The sequence below is a fragment of the Archocentrus centrarchus genome, unplaced genomic scaffold, assembly GCF_007364275.1.
Source record: "Archocentrus centrarchus isolate MPI-CPG fArcCen1 unplaced genomic scaffold, fArcCen1 scaffold_24_ctg1, whole genome shotgun sequence".
In the NCBI taxonomy this organism is placed as follows: Eukaryota; Metazoa; Chordata; class Actinopteri; order Cichliformes; family Cichlidae; genus Archocentrus; species Archocentrus centrarchus.
In genome coordinates, this window is record NW_022060254.1 from 1,155,526 (window position 1) to 1,171,367 (window position 15,842).

The 15,842-nt window shown below is 40.1% G+C and overlaps 1 protein-coding gene across 15 annotated transcripts in view; it reads left to right on the plus strand.

Moving 5' to 3' along the window:
* The window catches only part of camk2d1 (calcium/calmodulin-dependent protein kinase (CaM kinase) II delta 1), a 101,486-nt gene that overhangs the window by 71,803 nt on the left and 13,841 nt on the right, over nucleotides 1–15,842 (plus strand). For 3 of the 15 annotated variants that reach the window (XM_030723291.1, XM_030723284.1, XM_030723283.1), the window contains exons 8-13: nucleotides 85–168; nucleotides 1,344–1,438; nucleotides 2,805–2,927; nucleotides 3,026–3,109; nucleotides 3,310–3,352; nucleotides 6,386–6,423. In XM_030723291.1, the coding sequence (XP_030579151.1) occupies nucleotides 85–168; nucleotides 1,344–1,438; nucleotides 2,805–2,927; nucleotides 3,026–3,109; nucleotides 3,310–3,352; nucleotides 6,386–6,423 (467 nt within the window). Of the gene's footprint in view, nucleotides 1–84; nucleotides 169–1,343; nucleotides 1,439–2,804; nucleotides 2,928–3,025; nucleotides 3,110–3,309; nucleotides 3,353–6,382; nucleotides 6,424–9,261; nucleotides 9,295–10,883; nucleotides 10,944–15,041; nucleotides 15,087–15,842 lie in introns of all 15 variants that reach the window. The other 12 variants (XM_030723275.1, XM_030723285.1, XM_030723288.1 and 9 more) reach the window with 8 other exon arrangements.

Genomic DNA, 15,842 nt, shown 5'->3' on the forward strand with positions numbered 1-15,842 from the left:
TAGCTACTGTTTGCCTATTAAGATAAGCTGGCATGAGCTTTGGATAGTCTTTCACACAAAGCTTCATGTTTGTGTCTCTTTCAGGTTTTGCTGGGACACCAGGATACCTGTCTCCAGAGGTGCTGAGGAAAGATCCCTACGGCAAGCCGGTGGACATGTGGGCCTGTGGTAAGTGTCCGCTAACCTATATCATCTTATTACTTAGTTCCCACTAGTTCAAAAGAAAACCATTACCCCCATCCTGCTGTCCTTCAGCGACACAATGCCGTACTAATCTTTATACAGATAAAAAAATTAATTTGTATGTGTGGCCTTCAGCCCAGTCTTTTCAAACCAACTAGGACAAGCTGCTGCAAATGCACTTGTAATATCTGCTGAAATTACTTTACAATCCAGTGTTTGGTTTACCACCATTTCATTCATTCCTTTCTGCTGTGTGAGTGTTTGTGCACGGCTCCTGAGTACAGAGGACCCCGACCTCTTGAATTAATCATTGCTCGTGCTCATTACACCACATTTCTGAAAGCCAGGCCACGTGGGTTGAGATTTTAGAAATGCATTGTGTAAAACACACACTCGTGCTCCTTTAAACACACCTGTGCTGACTCACTGGATCCACAGCAACAATAGGCGGTGTTGTGTTTGTGGTCACTCTCTTATCATCAGATAGAGGGCCTTTTCATCTTTTCCAGGCGGATGGCCAGCCAATCAAAAACACCATCCCCTGGTAACACCAGCAAACAGAAGCACTTAGTGTCCTCGGGGTTCTTTATTTAGACATATTTGTCTACACTGATCATCAGTTCTAACACACAGTGCTGGTGCAGAGAGATGGGTTTTGAATTTGAGCTTTTTTTTCTTTCTTTCTTTTTTAAATTTTCTTCTATTCATTAAAAAAGTTAAATGCAGAAGGGAGTTTTATATTTTTTGCCTGCAGCGGAAATGTTTAGCATGAGAGCGTGACTTCAGCAGAAGAAAATGGATAAAAACTACAAATTGATGAGGCAATTTAATCACTGACCTCTTTTAAAAAGCTACTTCTTCTGCAATAGTTCAAAGGCATTTACACTGGAAAATTAGCATTTCAATGCTCATATAATGTCAGCCAATAGAAACAGATATTCATTCAATTTTTCAGTATTATTTTGTTGAATTTGTTTTTGAATTCCGTAAATTTACGCTTTTTTTAGGAAGTGAACTCTCTGACTAGGTGAACTTTGACCAAAACGTGTGTGTGTGTGTGTGTGTGTGTGTGTGTGTGTGTGTGTGTGTGTGTGTGTGTGTGTGTGTGTGTGTGTGTGTGTGTGTGTGTGTGGGTGTGTGTGTGTGTGTGTTGGCTGCAGGAGTGATCCTCTACATTCTACTTGTGGGATATCCTCCATTCTGGGATGAGGACCAGCACAGACTCTACCAGCAGATTAAAGCTGGGGCATATGATGTGAGTTTTACACACACACACACACACACACACACACACAGAGGACATTTGAGCTTCTTAGAGCAACTATACAGGAAATAAATCTAACTTTAATTGCAAATACTTCCCTTAACTTTACCTAACCTAACTAACAAAAAAGCTAAATAATCATTTATGTTAGCTGAACTGGTAAACGTGATTTTAACTATGTTTTCATCAGAAACATAGCCTCAGCCAAGTCTACAGTATTTTTGTCAACAAGTTGTTCTTGGAATTGCAAGGTAATAAATTGAAACCTCAGTCAGTCTTTGGATATACAGTCGTCTCTCGCTATATCGCAGTTCACTCATAGGGCGAGAGGCAGGGTACACCCTGTACAGGTCAGCAACCTGTCACAGGGCTAACACAGAGAGACAGACAACCATCCACACCCATGGGCAATTTAGAGTGACCAGTTAACCTAATCCAGTAAGTGCATGTCTTTGGACTGTGGGAGATAACCGGAGTACCCGGAGGAAACCCACGCAGACATGTGGAGAACATGCAAACTCCACACAGAGAGAGGTCATTGTCATGTCATTGTAGCTGTGAGGCAGCAGTGCTAACGACCACACCACCGTGCTGCCTGAGCCGTAAAATATATATAAATAATAAAATGAATCTATAATAAATATAACGCCACTACTTTGTAGATTTTCACTTATTGTGGGGGTCTCTGGAACATAACCCCCGTGATAGGTGAGGGATCACTCTAGTCACCTTACTAGTAGATTATTTTCTCTAATTGTGCAAATATAGTGTAATATGCTAAAGAGTGTCTGTGAATAAATTGGTTTCTAAAAAAATGTGTTGAATGTCTGGGGGTATCGTGACAAAAATGACCTCAACTGCTTTGTAAACTACCCTAACTTTAAAACACGTCTTCACCTAAAAGGAAAATTAATTATTGTTGCTGTCTGTCTTGCTGTTTTGGTCCCCATGAGAAAGAGTTCCTGTCTCTGTCCACAACAATTACAAAGTAATACACTTCAGATACCTTGAACAATACAATGTTGAGATACGTTAGTCTTGAGTTTTGTTTTGTTTTTTCTTTACACACAAAGGACAAAACCAGATATTACATTAGAGTTTAAAAAAAAATATTATGGCATATGCTGGCAGCATGGTGGCCCCTCACAGTTCTGGGTTTGTTCTCAGTGTTCTGGGTTTGAGTCCATCTGGCTGGGACCTTTCTGTGTGGGTTTCCTCTGGGTACTCTGGTTTTTCCTTCTACAGTCCAAAGACATGCAGTTAGTGGGGTTAGGTTAATTGGTAGTTCAATATTCCTCCTATTGTATATTTATGTGGGTCACTGTAAATAGTTTTAATTATGTCATTCCTCCAACAGTTTCCCTCTCCAGAGTGGGACACAGTGACCCCAGAGGCCAAAGACCTGATCAACAAGATGCTGACCATTAACCCTGCCAAGAGAGTTACTGCCACTGATGCACTCAAACACCCTTGGATCTGCGTAGGTGTCACACAGACCACCACCAGCCTCTGCTGTTATAATCAAGTCAGGTCTTCATTTAAAGTTTGTCTCAACACACTGCCTGTCTGTGTTCACAGCAACGCTCCACTGTAGCATCCATGATGCACAGACAGGAGACTGTGGAGTGCCTCAAGAAGTTCAACGCTAGGAGGAAACTCAAGGTAGGGGGACAGCAATGTTGTCACTACATCTGAAGGGTTGTGGTGCGCAGCCTATAAGAAAGTGTAGAGACTGGGTGGTTCTCACTGAAAATACAGGTCGGGTTAGCTTCAGTGTGTGACAGAAATCCTGTCCTAACCATCACCCTTTCACTCTGTTTTAACGCAGTAGTTTATTCCTGTGTCCACTTCTCTCTCCTCAGGGTGCTATTCTGACCACAATGCTCGCCACTCGTAACTTCTCAGGTAGGACTGCAGCAGTTATAATGAAGATTAGACAGCTAATCGTGACATTTCTTCCCAGACCTATCTAAAGTATTAAATGCAGTTAAATACTGTTAGTGATGACATTTTTTTTTTTTGACACTTCCTTAACACTGTATTGGATTATTGTTAAAGTTGCTGCTCTTTAGAGCGCCGCTGTTTTCTAATGTTCTGGCCTTTAGAGCCCATTAAGCTCCATCTGTCCTCCTTTTTAAGCTGCCATTAACAAAAAGCCCGAATGACCCTAGAGATCGATACCTTCCCATCCACAGGTGCCTTTAAAGGGCAAACCGTTCCAACATAGTCTAACATTATTGATTGTATCTATATGACAAATGACAGGAAAGCTGACTTTTCTCATTTCATTTCATCTTTGTAATCTCTCAACTGTCAGTTACCAGTGTTACAGCAATCCCCTTTGTTTACTCTTGTTTTTCTTTCTTCCTCCTCTTGTGTGGTAACTCATGTGTAAGGTAAGAGTCCTTGGTGTAGGCAGCACCACCCTGGAACCAGGTTTGGTTCCGGGGCGCACCGTGTTTACTAAAGCATCACTGTAGGACTTTCAGCTGACAGCTCACGCATTAGCGGCCATATCAGAGGAAAAGGAAACTCCCCAACTTTCTGAATTGCATTATAATACCCAAAAAAATCAAAAGGAAAACATACTTTTCTCAGTTAAAGCCCTCAATCACCCCTGTATAATACTTTAGTAAGTTAATATGTTAAATATATGTGTATGCATCTGTATTTTATGAAAAAGACCCATTGATGAAGCAGAACTATACTTTCTTTGTGTATAAATATGTATTTAAAAGTTTTAGAAATTCAGTTCGAATTTTTATTAGGTTGTCATGTGTTACTATTGTAGCGGTAATAGAGACAAACAGTCATTGCAGTTATAGCTGCATCAATAAATAATTGCGTATTTCTATAAAGTATATAAAAACATTCACTTAGTCAGTACCTACATGCATCCTGCTAATGTTTAATTTGCAGCTGTTTGGCTATTTTATTATGTGTCAAATGATTAGTTATATCATTTCCAATGTTAAATTCAGTATTGAGCACGTGCATGTTTATTATATAAATAATATAAAATAATATTTTGCTATGATTGTTTAACTGTGACTATTCCTGCTCAGATGGAAAAAAGCATAATCCCTTACTATAGATTAGATTAATCCAGGACCCAAATCTGTCACTGCTCAAAAAAATTAAAGGAAGACTTTGAAAACATGTTGGATATCTATTCTGACATGGACTGGATAATGTGTTAGGATGCCACATCATTTGATGGAAAATTATCAACCTACGGAGGGTGCTGAAATTTAATTGAAGCAACTCAGAATGGTACTCAGTAGTTTTTATGACACCCTCTCCCCACTACCACCACCACCACCACACACACACACGCACACACGTATGCATGCCTGGCAACATCAGGGCTCCTAATGAAATGACGGATGGTCTCCTGGGGGATCTCCTTCCAGATCTCATCTGTGAAAAGCACAGGGCGCCAGTAGTGGACCTGCCAGTTGTGGTATTCTATGACAAATGCCAAATCAGACTGTGCTGGGAGCACGCAGCAAACCTTCTGGCAATGGCATGTAATGATGTGCCATCTGGGAGGAGTTGGACTACCTGTGCAGCCTCTGTAGGGTCCAGGTGTGACCTCATGCTGCCAGCAGTGACACTGACCCTAGCCAAATGCAGAACTAGTAAAAAAACCCAGAAAAGATGAGGAGGGGAAAAATGTGAGTGGCCTCAATCTGTAAAACCATTCCTGTTTTGGAGGTTGTCTCATTGTTGCCCCTTAGTGCACCTGTTAATTTAATGAACACCAATCTGTATCCCTAAAGTTTAATTGACTTGATGCTAAACTCTGATTAAAGTGTTCCTTTAATGTTTTTTGAGCAGTTTTGAAAACTGCTAAAAGCAAGTTTTACATATTTTGATTGAGCAGGGAAAAAACTTTAATATAATGCAGTTTGTTTTTTTAATGATAAAAGTGATTTGGTATATCTGAACAGAAAGTATATCCATTATTTACAATTTCATTTTAGGATGCATTTATATTCAAAGAGTATGCCTGTTGAAAAATTGTTATACAGTTGTTGTTATGCAGGTGTGTGCCTCTCACAATCACAACAAAAGCAATAGATTTGTTGTTGTGTGATACTCAGAGTAGGCTTTGGCATGTGTGTGTCAATAAAAAATCAGAGCATCACAAAAGTTGTTCAAATTCATCCATTCAAAGCACACGGGGCTTTAAGCTGGTTAGAGCCAGAAATAATTATTAATAATTAGAAATAATTCCAGCTAACACAGGCCGGACATCCCACCATATCTCCGTTTAAACATTGGCTCAGGAAAAACGTTCCTCTGTAATGGCCGCTAAAAGATGGCTGATCTCAGTTACTAAACATGCACGTCTCCTTCTGCCACTAAATGTCTCACTCTTTTGTGAGGATGCACAAAACGCCGAGTCTGCATTGCTTCTCTCCCTGCCACTACAGTCGTCTGCTCCGTGTCTCACAATGTCTTTGCATGTCAAATCAAAAGAAGGTGGCAATTAATTGGGCACAAATATGCGAGAGAGAAAAAAAATCACTGCTAACACACTTCCTGCTAAGTCTTAACAAATGAAGGTGTTTTTGCTAAAAAGCTAAAGGAGCAGAGTTTCCTGCGCACTGCTGCTCGGACTGTCTCAGTGTCTCTTGAAGGGATAACTTTAATTGCATGCTCCAGACTAATTCACTATTTCTTTTTTTTTTTTTTTTTTTCCCATCTCCTGACTTAATTTGCATTTTCTCTTTTGCTTCCAATTCTAGTAGGGCCCACTCTGAGGCTGCTAGTAATTGGTCGGCCTTGAATAGACCTGGTGTGTGTGTGTGTGTGTGTGTGTGTGTGTGTGTGTGTGTGTGTGTGTGTGTGTGTGTGTGTGTGTGTGTGTGTAATTGTTCATTCCAGCTGGCATCTGATTTCCTTGCATTGTTATCTTTGTTTCCACAGCAGCCAAGAGCCTGCTGAATAAAAAACCAGATGGTGTCAAAGTAAGTACAGTCACACTTCAGGTCTCATGTATTTTACAGAATACTTTGATGTCATTTATTGTTTGACAGACTGCAGTCCTGCATATCCCACTGCACCCCACTGGGTTCGCTCTCATGTCTCATGTGTTGTTTGAATACTGTCAAGAAAATGGATATAAATAGGAGCTTGTGTTTCCTCAGAAATGTCTCTTTCCCAGTAGGTGTGACAGATAGGTTCCAGTAATGATTCCCCTCTGCAGTGTATTACAGATGAAGGAGCATCTAGTGCCTGAGCTAAGCAGACTAGTCATAACTAATAACAGACGATTTAAGTTATGATCCAAGGGTGGGTGATAGGCCATCTAACTGCCATTTTTCCACTCAGTTGTCAAAGGATTAATCCTCCACTGACACCACCAAAACATGTGTATATACATCCATTTCCAGTCTGCTTCTAAATCAAGTGTTCAGTTTCATGCTTTTTTTTTTTTTTTTAAAGGATGTTGATGAGTCAGACTTACTCTTCCCTCCCTCCCTTACTTGTTTTCTTTCTTCCTTGATGAGTTAGTTGCCCAAAATCACAGTAAAGCCTTCAGTTAAGTTTTATGGCAGGGCTTTTAGAATCGGTGCTTCTGATACTCTGACCACCACCCTGATGGAGATCAGTGGTATTTTGTTCATGCTGTGAGATCCAACAGCAAAAAGTGTTTGAACAATCAAGGAACTTGTTATGGTGGAGTCACAAATGTGGATAAGTGACTGTTTGCCCCCAGTCACTGCTGCTTTACCCAGCATGTAAATTTAAGGCATTTTCAGCTATAATATATAATGGAATATCACAGAGAAGTCTAGAGAAGCCCTTAAAGATGAGGCAGCATAATTCAGAGAATCGCAGATGTCAAATCAAACAACAGCAACGATGAGCAGCTTTGGAGTTCTGAGCAGCTTTTTATCATCTTTTTCTCTAATTATTGAGCTTACTGACAAAATAGTTTAATTTCTCTGGGATTTCTAAACAAGCTGTTTGCCAGGCAACCATATTACTATAAAGCACCATTTGCTTATCCCTTCGACTGCCACTGTTCAAAGTCCCACATTAGAAATCATAACTCGGCACTGGGCCTGCCAAGCTTTCAACCAGGGAAAATACAGAAACTGTGTGCATGTGGACACACATGCACACATGTGGACACACAGGTAGTCCAGGTCACTGTGTCTCCCAGAACAGCCATTTGCCACAAAATACCATATAAAATATGTTCAATTCAATTCAATTTTATTTTATTTATATAGTGCCAAATCACAGCAAATAGTCACCTAAGGGCAATTTGTACTGTGGGTAAAGACCCTACAATAATACAGAGAAAACCCAACAGTCAAAATGACCCCCTATGAGCAGCACTTGGTGACAGTGGGAAGGAAAAACTCCCTTTTAACAGGAAGAAACCTCCAGCAGAACCAGGCTCAGGGAGGGGGGGTCATCTGCCACGAAAGGTTGGGCTGAGGGGAGAGAGCCAGAGATTAATAACAATTAATGATTAAATGCAGAGTGGAGTATAAACAAAGTAAATAAGGTAAATGAAAAGAAACAGTGCATCATGGGAACCCCCCAGCAGCCTAGGCCTATAGCAGCATAACTAAGGGATGGTTCAGGGTCACCTGATCCAGCCCTAACTATAAGCTTGATCATAAAGGAAAGTTTTAAGCCTAATCTTAAAAATAGAGAGGGTGTCTGTCTCCTGAATCCAAGCTGGGAGCTGGTTCCACAGAAGAGGGGCCTGAAAGCTGAAGGCTCTGCCTCCCATTCTACTCTTAAGTATCCGAGGACAAGTAAGCCAGCAGTCTGAGAGTGAAGTGCTCTATTGGTGTGATACGGTACTATGAGGTCATTGAGATAAGATGGGGCCTGATTATTGTGAGGTGTATTATTATTATTATATGTGAGAGCTACATTCACAATATAGGTTAATTTATAGGCAGAATGATTTGAATGAAAATGACTGACTGGTGCAAGTGCCAATCCATTTAATAAGCTGCATCGCTTTTTTTTTTTTGTTTTGTTTTATTAAAGCAAAAAAAAAAAACACCCATTAAATCTTAAGGATATTTGCTGTTGGACTTGCAGGTTCCAAGTTTCTGTATTTTTCCTGGTTGAAAGCTTGGCAGGCCCAGTGCCGAGTTATGATTTCTAATGTGGGACTGTGAACAGTGGCAGTCGAAGGGATAAGCAAATGGGGCTTTTAAGGTAATTTGGTTGCCTGGCAAACAGCTTGTTTAGAAATCCCAGAGAAAGTAAACTATTTTGTCAATAAGCTCAATAATTAGAGAAAAAGATGATAAAAAGCTGCTCAGAACTCCAGAGCTGCTCATCGTTCCTATTGTTTGATTTGACATCTGTGATTCTCTGATTTGTGCTGCCTCATCTTTGAGGGCTTTAAAGGCTCGTTCATTTTTGCTCTGGTTCTGAGGCATTTTCCTTTCAAGCACAATCTGGCCTCCTTGAATGACTAATGTGTTTCTTTTGGTATTGATGACTTCCTGCTGGTGGCAGTCCTTTTTTTTTTTTTTTCTTCCTTCGTCTGTTTTTTTTCAGTCACCATAGATGCTGTTTTTCATGCCAGCTGCCTATATGACCCGTTTAATACTGTAACTGCTTTTATTCTTTTGACTTGTTGCAAGATGGGAATTTTTGTTGGTGTGAAAGGAAGAGCATTCACACCAACAAATTTACACAAACAGATTGCGTTTACTATGTATTGGTTTTAATCATCACTCCATGGTTCATCTACTGCATGTGAATCAGTGGGTGTGTGAATTCAGGTTGTACGATCAAAGTTTCAGTTTCCTTTATCAATGCAGAAAAGGAAGACGGAGGGTGCAGAACATTTGAGGGTACGTCTGAGCTTGTTGCTGCTTTTTAACCAGACTGACTCTTCCAGTAGCTGGTTGGCAGTAGAAACCTCATTGTGTTTCCATTCTGCCACAACCACAGTGCAGCTTAAGGCTGGGGAGGCACCGCATGACTAAAGACAGTGAAACATCGTGTTTGGTGTTGATGTACAGGTGTACTGTTTATTTTTTTCTATAACCTAAAATTTATCTTTAATTCTGCACTTTAATAATAAGATTTTATTACATTTTATTCAGGAAATGTAGGCATTAGGAAGTAGACATTCTGAAATAAGTCATTGTGGGTATTTTCCAATATCTAATATGCTTTAATTTTTTATTTTTTATTTTTATTCTCACTCTCTAGGGTCTAAAATTTCAAACTGGATTTAAAGATTTTCTGTTATGTGCGCTGATGATCTGAATTCATGACCGCTCTGGTTACTGTCCTGTTTCTATTATTGTTAAAGATCAGCAGCCATGTTTGTTGACTTGCTTCTTTTCCAGCTACAGAACTGAATACCCACTCTTACATACTGTAAAATGGGCAAAAATTAATCTCAATAGCCTAAATAGTCCAACCATAAGTTTTCTTGTTCTCTGGACAAGTGTTGAACAGCTCAGTGGTTTACAGTAACTTTTATTAACTCCTGAAGAAACAGAATTATGAATTTTTACCAAATCCAGTAGGAAATGTGTTTTAGTTTTAATTTATTTAATTTATTAGTGTTTTATTCTTCTGTAAACGGATGCTGCTGTAACAACAGAAATTTCCCTCTGGGATCAATAAAGGATTCTGATTCTGAGTCTTAGTAATGCCAGTCTCACGCTGGCAGGCCCATATTCATTTTAGGATGCAAGTATTTGTTTTGTTGCATGTATCAGTGTAACAGATTCCTGTTCCTGATTGATATGGACTTTGTAACTGGCCCCACTTCTGTGAAACCAGGATTTAAATGGTCAGTTTTAAATAGTCATACAGTGTGTCCCCAGCCAACACTGGATTGTAGAAAGATCTGGCCCTCCCCTGTGCCCCATAGATGGCTCAGTGTTGCAGTAGCTGTGGTTTAGATTTAGGCCAACATGTTGTTTTTAAAGATGACGATTCACGCAATTTTTTTCTGTTTTGTTGAGAACTGTGACTGAACAGCTCCTTGTCAGTGTTTATGTTGGCATACGCACATGCTCTGATGCTGATCCTGATTTTTATTTATGGGATATGATTTGGACATGGAGTCGATGTGGTCATGTATATCCCTCTGTATAATTTGTCAAAGGGTTCTTGAAGTCAGTCACTCCGTATCTATTTGGCCACACTCGTGTAAATGTTATCCATATTCCAGGTGTGCTTCTCTCCGCACTTTCTCTTCACCTGTCTGAACTGTGGGGATCTCATTCTCCTGGGTTATTAACGCATTAATGTTTGGTTCTCGATGAAGTCGCGCAGGTTTTATCCGCACACGCTGACAGTAACTTCTGAGCACAATGTTCCACTTTTCCTTCCACAGCAGCTGCTTGAAGAGTGAATGCTAAGCCTTGTCACTTCTGCCCTGTTCCATCTACCTGCTTGTCTGTTCACTCTGTCTCTCCAGATCAACAACAAGGCCAATGTGGTCACCAGCCCAAAAGAGCCTGTCCCCACTCCTTCTCTGGTACACTGTCTGCCTGCCTTGCTGCCTGTTGTTTGCATGACTCTCTTTCTCAAACTGTACATGTTTCATCACATGTGGCTTGACCACACAGCTCTGTTGAACTCGGTGCTTTTTTTTGTTTTGTTGTTGATGGTCATTGTTATTTTTGTTTGTTTGACTGTTGGGTTTTTTTTCCATTTAGCTTATGAAACATGTCTTTAGTGGTTGTGTAACATGAGCTGTCTACACTCCTGGATTGCTCTTTTTTTACATTGCCCCATTGCTGTACATGGGCGACATTTTCCTTTGTTGTTGATGACGGCTGTAATGGTATTTGGGCCATTGCAAGCCAGCTGTGGTTAGTATACCATTGTCACAGGTTCTCAGCCTTTGGTTTGAACTAGAGACAACATTGGTTTGTTATTGCACTGAGACAATTAAGTTGTAAAGATGGGGGAGTTCTTTGTCCATAAAGAGTGCCTCACCAAAAATAATAATGGTATAGATGATTGATGAATGATTTGATATTCTTAAAAAGTCACAGTTCTGGGCCCCGTAAGGGCCAGCCAAATTTCCGAGGGGAAAAGCATGGCAGAGGATTGATGCTACTGGAAACAAAACAAATGCACCATACTTTGGAATTTCATCAGTAATTGACCCAAACTCCCAGGCTATAATTGTATCTGAAATGCACCAAATAAAAAGCTGACGTCTCTCCTTAAACAATACTTAATGTCAGTGAAAAGATCAGTATCAGTGAAGCAGACAGGAGAGCTGTTGATAAATCCCAAGATTTATGAACACTTATAAACCCTGCTAGATTCTAGTATTTACAGAAGTTAAGGAAACCATGTCCTTCATGAACCTCATATATACACACCGGAAGATTTGTTAGGTACACCTCTTCAACAATGGCCACAGCTCAGTGCATTTAGGCATGTAGTCATGCTGAAGTTTAAAATGAGTATCAGATTGTGGAAGAAAGGTGATTTAAATAACTTGGTTATAAGTGCCACACAGGCTGCTCTTATTTCAGAAACTGCTGATCTGCTAGGGTTTTTCCCAAACAACCACCTCTGTTGGTTACAGAGAATGATCTGAAAAAGAGAAAATATCGAGTGAGCGGCAGTTCTCTGGGCATAAAGGCCTTGTTGGTGCCATAGGTCAGAGGAGAAGGGCCAGACTGCTTCGAGCTGATAGGAGCCAGAAAAGCAGGTGGACCAAGGTGTCCAGAAAAGCGCCTCTGAATACCCAACATGTGCAACCTTGAAGCAGATTGGCTAAAATAGCAGAAGACCACACCGGGTCCCGCTTGTTTCAGCTAACAACAAGAAACAGCGGCTACAGTTTGTGCATGCTTACCAAAATTGGACAACAGAAAACTGGGAAAATGGGGCCGGGTCTGATTTGTCTCAATTTCACTTCAGTTCAGTTTAATTTCTGCTGAAACACTTGGATATGGGCTCAGAATTTGGCATAAAAAATAATGAAAACATGGAGCTGTATTGTATCAAGAGTTCAGGCTGCTGGTAAAAGTGGGGGATGTCTTCTTGGTACACTTTGGGCCTCAGAGCACCATTTAAACACAACAGCCTGAGTATTGTTGTTGACCATCTCCATCATTTTATGGATGGCTGCTTCCAACAGGTTAACGAGCCATATCACAAAGCTCAAACTGATTTCTGGAAAATGACAATGAGTTCACCGTGGTGAAATGGCACCAGATCTCAGTCCAATAGAGCACCATTGGGATGTGGTGGAACAGAAGATTTACATTATGGATATGCAGCTGACACATCTGCTGCACCTGCACGATGCTGTCGTGCTGGTATGGGCCAAAATCTGAGGAATGTTTCCAGAACCTTCTTGAATCTGTGCCACAAAGAATTAAGGCAGATCTGAAGGCAAACGAGGGTGAAACCAAGGTGTACCTAACAAAGTGTCTGGTGAGTGTGTGTATATACATTATAATAAGCTTAGGGTCCGTTGTCTTGCATATGAATCATCAGTTAATGATGTGAGGGATTAAGTGTTTTCATTTAAAAGCAGGAGTTGATGTTCCGTAAATGTGAAGTTTGTCAAATTGGAGTGGAGTAATGTGGCAGTATTTGCACTATTAGAAGACACTGGAAACAGTGCTACAATGCTAGATTTTGAACATGTGGCGATCTCCCTAAAAATTGTTTTTCTCTTTTGCTCCATAGCTTATAGTGATAAAGCCCTAATGTTTGTAAATGTGATTCTTAGAAATATGATCCACTAGAACGGGATTCTTTCTTTCTTTCTTTAAATTAGTTTAAATTAGGACAGTGCACATTAAACAACATGTCAGCAATGAGCGTCAATGTAAATATGCCGGAGTTAGCGCAAAAGCTAGTTTTCATCCATTGTTCTAAGGCAGGTAAGAACAGAAGAAATCCAACAAAACAAAGAGCAGAGAATAATACAAGCATCACCTACATACTGTAACACAACACAAAATTGCAGTAACAAAATAGACAAAGTAATCTAGGTGTGAGTGTACCTCCAGTTAGTTTTCAACCAATGTTTCGAAGAGTTTTTAAAGCTAGAGTAGGTGCCACAGTTCCTGATGTAAGCTGACAGTGTGTTCCACGACTGCGCGCCTCTAACAGACACCACCGCTTGGCCAAATTTTGTCCTGCACCGCTGTACATTACAATCGCCTCTAGTCAGTGCTCTTGTGTTTATTGTATTACTTGTTTTTTTTTTGTTGTTTGGTTTTTTTGCTTATAAAATACATTAAAAGAGGTGGAGCAAGTCCATTTAAAACTTTAAAAATAAGGCAAGCATCCATAAAAATCTGATAGCTATCAAAATCCAAAATATTGTACTTGATTATGATGTTACAACAATGATACTGTAAAAGCTTTGTGTCGAGAATTTTCAGTGTTTTCTTAAAAAGAGACTTTAAGGGCTTCAAACTGGCCTCTGAAGTGTGAGACCGTTTTGTATAACGGTAAGCTGTATGGCTGAATATCATGGCATGCATACTGTATAAGCCTCGTCAGAGAGGGTCTTATATGTTTGACGTTTGCCAGATTAAGTTCCAGTGATTAAAGCATGTTCTTAATGCCAAGTTGAAGTATAAAAGCTTTTGTTTAAATTCAGATAAGCCCCCATGTTCATAAATGCACAGGAACGAGGCAGATATCAGACAGCAAATTGGCAGATTTCTCTAAATATTCCATCAGTTCATCATCAGGTTTTTACTGCTGGAGATTCTGTCATGAGATGTCTTCTGTTAGAGTTTCTCATTTTTGTGCTGAGACGGGGGATTTATGAAGAGATGGGGGAAATCTGCTAATACTGTCCATGCAAAAAAATTAAATGACTAAATTATTACTTCCAGGTACCTTTTTTTTTTAATACGTGGCAATTTCTTTTACACCTTGATAGCCATGCACTGCTACTACACTTATTTCAAATCCAGTAACTGTAACAGTAATGTTTTGGATAGGTGAACTGGGAATAATGTACCTCTGTCACAGTGATGATCATGTTTTCTGACAGAGTTCACTTGCAGATCTTTGAGCTTTGCCCTTGAGAGGTGTTAGTCTGGGATGCATAGAGACAGAACCGTGTAGTGCGAAGAACTCTGCAGTCACATGTGCCATACATACGCAGGGGAAATCCACCCTGATGATGTATCGTTTGTATGTCTTTCATCTTTTTTAGAGTAGCACAGTATGCTTAGTCTGTAAAGTTGTGTATTTATAGTCAAAAACATGCATATTTTCTTCAGGTTTGCTGGGAATGGCATGTCATTTATGACCGTCTGTTTCTGTCACTTTTTGTCATCGTCTTGTCAGCGCTGAGTAGAACCTGTGGTGAAAGATGTACTTTACGTGATGTTCAGGGTGTTGTCACAGCTTTCACTGCCTCATCATCTCACGTGTACAGTTGTGCTGCAGTATGTCGTAGCTGTAGTGATTTTATTTGTAGTAATGACTTGGTTTCCCTAAATAGTCGCTGTTAAATCCCAACTCTCCCTTCACTCCGTTTATTTCAGTCCATGTTGCTAAATGCCTTTGTGTCAGTCTGACTTACTAACTCACTTTCACTTAACGTCTTCGCCTACTTCTGGTCCTCTCAAATCAGGAGCCTCAAACCACTGTTATCCACAACCCAGCTGATGGAAACAAGGTATACAGCTGATCAAATGCTGATCTGAAGCTGTAGTCGCTGCTGCTGCTGTTGTGCACTATTTAGACTAGAAGCTTAATGTTGCTTCTGATGATGGTGTTTGTGTGCCATTAGTTGTTCTTACTCAACATCATGTAATAAAACGGGGGGGGAGGGGGTCTGTTAAATAATGCATGTTATCAGCTGTCGCATGCAATTATTTTACTTAACCTTCATCATTTTCTTACTATTCTGAATATTTATGCAGTTGTCATCAAGAATAATTTTTGTGTAATTCGCAGCATCGTAATGAAATTGTGCTGGTGTTTCTAACTTTTAAGAAGCATTGCTGTTGTAACATGTTGTTACAGTGTGTGATAGAGGAGCTGTGCATGCTGCTGGGACACAGTAAAGATCGTGCAGTAGCATGGATGGCAAAGCCAGTCTGAGCTAAATGCTTCTCAGAGTTCACCTGTTGTGTCTGGATTTTTTGTTTGTGCAGGCGTATGGATCTACATTACTGAATATGTGGAGTCCATAAGATGATGTTGTGGCAAAACATGCATGCTTGTAATATTTGCTTTGTGTAGTGACAATGATATTGTGATAGCTCATAGTGTAGGATATGTTCTTGTGCGTAGTGTGCTGTGTAGTCACATACACAAAGTAGATACAGAGATGTTCGCTTGAATATGGATCACTTGTACCACTGTAGTATTTTTTTTTTTAAATATTTGTGTGCTAATCAATATGCAGAAGAAGAAAGAGGAGCATTGA